This window comes from Myotis brandtii, unplaced genomic scaffold, assembly GCF_000412655.1.
Source record: "Myotis brandtii unplaced genomic scaffold, ASM41265v1 scaffold871, whole genome shotgun sequence".
Lineage (NCBI taxonomy): Eukaryota > Metazoa > Chordata > Mammalia > Chiroptera > Vespertilionidae > Myotis > Myotis brandtii.
In genome coordinates this window covers 757,740-761,078 of record NW_005371555.1, presented here as the reverse complement: position 1 = coordinate 761,078, position 3,339 = coordinate 757,740, and the positions used below count along the sequence as shown (strand labels likewise).

General features: G+C 44.7%; 1 protein-coding gene across 2 annotated transcripts in view; it reads left to right on the top strand.

Annotated features, from left to right (window-relative positions):
- The window catches only part of IFT74 (intraflagellar transport 74), an 85,594-nt gene that overhangs the window by 54,978 nt on the left and 27,277 nt on the right, over window positions 1–3,339 (top strand). The window contains exon 16 of one of the 2 annotated variants that reach the window (XM_014532292.1): window positions 600–726. In XM_014532292.1, coding sequence (XP_014387778.1) covers window positions 600–726 — 127 coding nt within the window. Of the gene's footprint in view, window positions 1–599; window positions 789–3,339 lie in introns of those variants that run through there. The other variant, XM_014532291.1, reaches the window with a different exon arrangement.

Here is a 3,339-nt window from a genome sequence, read left to right as displayed (position 1 = left end):
CTGTCAATATTCAGCAGTAAGTGAGGAACTAATTCAGAGTAATTATTAAGAATTTCTTCCATTGTTAATTTATCTGAACTTTTAGAAGTAGCATTTATATAGATAAATTTCAAAATCCAGATATATAATATTGGAAAATGTTAATATATGTTTTTTAAATATATTTTTTACCCTGTAATATATATTATAAACAGAAAGGTATGAGATATCTAATGAGTATCTTGATTCACTAAAACATGTTTATTGAGCAGCCACTGGTGTTTGGTACCAAGAGAGGAGAAATACATGTTTCTTTTCAATATTCTTAGTGTTTTAAGACTTGAATCAGTTCCTAAAATAGTGTTGTTGAATTTTTTTGTGTGCAATGAAACAAAGCAAATCTTTTTTAAAATTCTGAATTTTAATTTAGCCTGTCCTTATAGAGAAAGCCTGATTTGCATCTCACTCTGTTCTTCTATGAAACATATGTAATAAATGATGTATTTCAAAAAAGAACACCCATTCAAAACATCCAATCCTTTAGCAGTATTTTCTATGGGTTTTATTGAAGAGTTAAATCTGTGGATTTCTTAATCATTTTTATTTCTCTTCAAACACAGAATATAAATCGTATGAAACAGATATCCTCTATCACGAATCAAGAGCTGAAGATAATGCAGGATGATCTCAATTTTAAATCTACTGAAATGCAGAAATCACAAAGTACAGCTAGGAATTTGACTTCAGGTGAGAAAACAACCTAGATTTTAAAAATCTCTGTTTTGTAATAAATTACAAAAATCTACTAATGTTATTCTCTTTGATTTTTTTTTTTAAAGACTGAGGACATAATTTATGAACGCTTATTGCTTCAAATCACTTATAGTCTCAGAATTTTGTGTGACTTTTCACAGCAACTTAATAGTATTTCATTGGATAGTCTCATTCATTTAACATTTATTAAAATCTCTCTCTATGCCTGTGCTATAACTTGGTTATTCCCAGATTTTTAAAAAAATCCACTCTGTTTCCCCAAGGAACTTTCAACCTGGTGGAATGAAAGTAAACAATCTATAATAATAAAAGCATAATATGCTAATTAGACCAGACATCCTTCCAGATGACCTTCTGAAAGAAGCTGGGGCTGCCAGGGAAGCCCCGGTCCTGGGTGCCTGCCGGCGGCTGGAGGGAAGCCTGGGTCCCAGGTGCCAGAGGGAAGCCAGTGCCAGCAACCGGGGAAGGAAGGCCTACTCTTGCATGAATTTCATGCATTGGGCCTCTAGTCCTATATAATAAAAGCCCAATATGCAAATTGTCCCCTTGACCAGAAGTTCGACCACGGGGCAGGGCCGGCGGTGGCAGGTGGCCAGGGAAGGGAGGTCCCCCCGGCCAGCAACAGCGGCAGCAGGTGGCAGGCGGCCGGGGGATGGGAGGCGCCCTGGCCAGCAGCCAGCAGCTGCTAGGGACCCTACCCATGTACAAATTTTGTGCTCTGGCCTCTAGTTAAAATATAATGAAGTAATGCTATGATAGAAGCATAGGAGCAATGGAAGTACTTACATAGGACTCATGTTCACCCCAGTCTTGGGTAGTTAGGAGAAGTATCCTAGAGGAGGTAATGTTATTTATAATTAGTTTCAGCCATGATGATTCATCTGAGAATAGAGCAGCACTGTCCAACAGAAATGTAATGCCAGGCACATACATAATTTTAAGTTTCCTAGAAGCCATGTTAAAAAAGTAAGAGACAGATGAATTTGAATAATATATTTCATTTAACCCAGTGTGTCCAAAATAAGATCATTTTAACATTTAATCCTATCTAATAAAGAGGGAATATGCTAATTGACCCTCACACAGGCGCAAAGATGGCGACGCCCACAGCCAATAAGGAGGGAATATGCTAATTGACTGCCACACCCTCAAAAATAGTGGCACCCACGGCCAATAAGGAGGGAATATGCTAATTGACTGCCATAACCTCAAAGATGTCAGCGCCCAGTCCCCTCAGCCCCACCGGGCAGCAGGCGTGCGGCAAGTCCGGGCCTGCTGGGCTCTGCGTGCCTGCTTCCCGAGTTTCCCAGTCCCCTCAGCCCCCCAGCAACCCAGGGCCACCCAAGGCACAGGTAACCAGGGCCGACCAAGGCTTGTGCTGCCAGCAGTGGCAGCAGCAGAGGTGTGATGGGGCGTCGCCTTCCCCTGATCACTGCGTCACCTCCCACCCCTGAGGGCTCCCAGACTGTGAGAGGGGGCAGGCCGGGCTGAGGGATCCCCCCTCCAGTGCATAAATTTTCATGCGCCAGGCCTCTAGTCCTATATAATAAAGAGCTTATATGCAAATGGTCATCACACCTTCACGCCATCACGCCGTAACGGCTCAGACACTCAACACTGGGGAGAGAAGAATGGAGACCAGCAGGCACAAATGAGATTGTGAGAGAGGAATGGAGACCAACCAGGCACAAATGAGCTTGCGAGAGAAGAATGGGGACCAGCAGGCACAAATGAGCTCACAAGAGAGGAATGGGGACCATCCAGGCTGTGGCCTGGGAGAGGGACAATCTGCCCGCCCTGCAGTCCTGGGTGCCAGCGGCTGCACCTGCACCTGCACCTGCAGCCCGGGAGAGTCGATCAGGCTGGTAGGGGAGCAGTTAGGAGCAATCAGGCAGGCTGGCAGAGGTGGTTAGGAGCGATCAGGCAGGCAGAGGTGGTTAAGGGCGGTTAGGAAGTCAGGCAGAGGGGTTAGGGGTGATCAGGCAGGCCAGCAGGCAAGCAGTTAGGAGCCAATGGTCCCGGATTGTGAGAGGCAGTCAGACATCCCCCAAGGGGTCCGGGATTGGAGAGGGTGCAGGCCGGGCTAAGGGACCCCCCTCCCATGCACAAATTTTGTGCACTGGGCCTCTAGTCAGTATATAAAAGTGATCTATTAGATTTTATAGTCACAGCCCATCTAACTTTGTATTAGACACATTCCAATGCTCAAAAACCATATGTGACTACTGATTGTCATTTGGATAGTACAGGCAGAGGTTAGAAACAAATATGCAGCCCTAGCCAGTTTTGCTCAGTGAGTAGAGCGTTGGCCTGTGGACTGAAGAGTACTGGGATCGATTTTGGCCAAGGGCACATGCCTGGGTTGGAGGCTCAATCCCCTGTGTGGGGCATGTAGGAGGCAGCCAATCAATGATTCTACCTCATCATTGATATTTCTTTTTTTTAAAAAAAAATATTTTATTGGTTTTTTACAGAGAGGAAGGGAGAGGGATAGAGAGTTAGAAACATCGATGAGAGAGAAACATCGATCAGCTGCCTCCTGCACACTCCCCACTGGGGATGTGCCAGCAACCAAGGTACATGCCC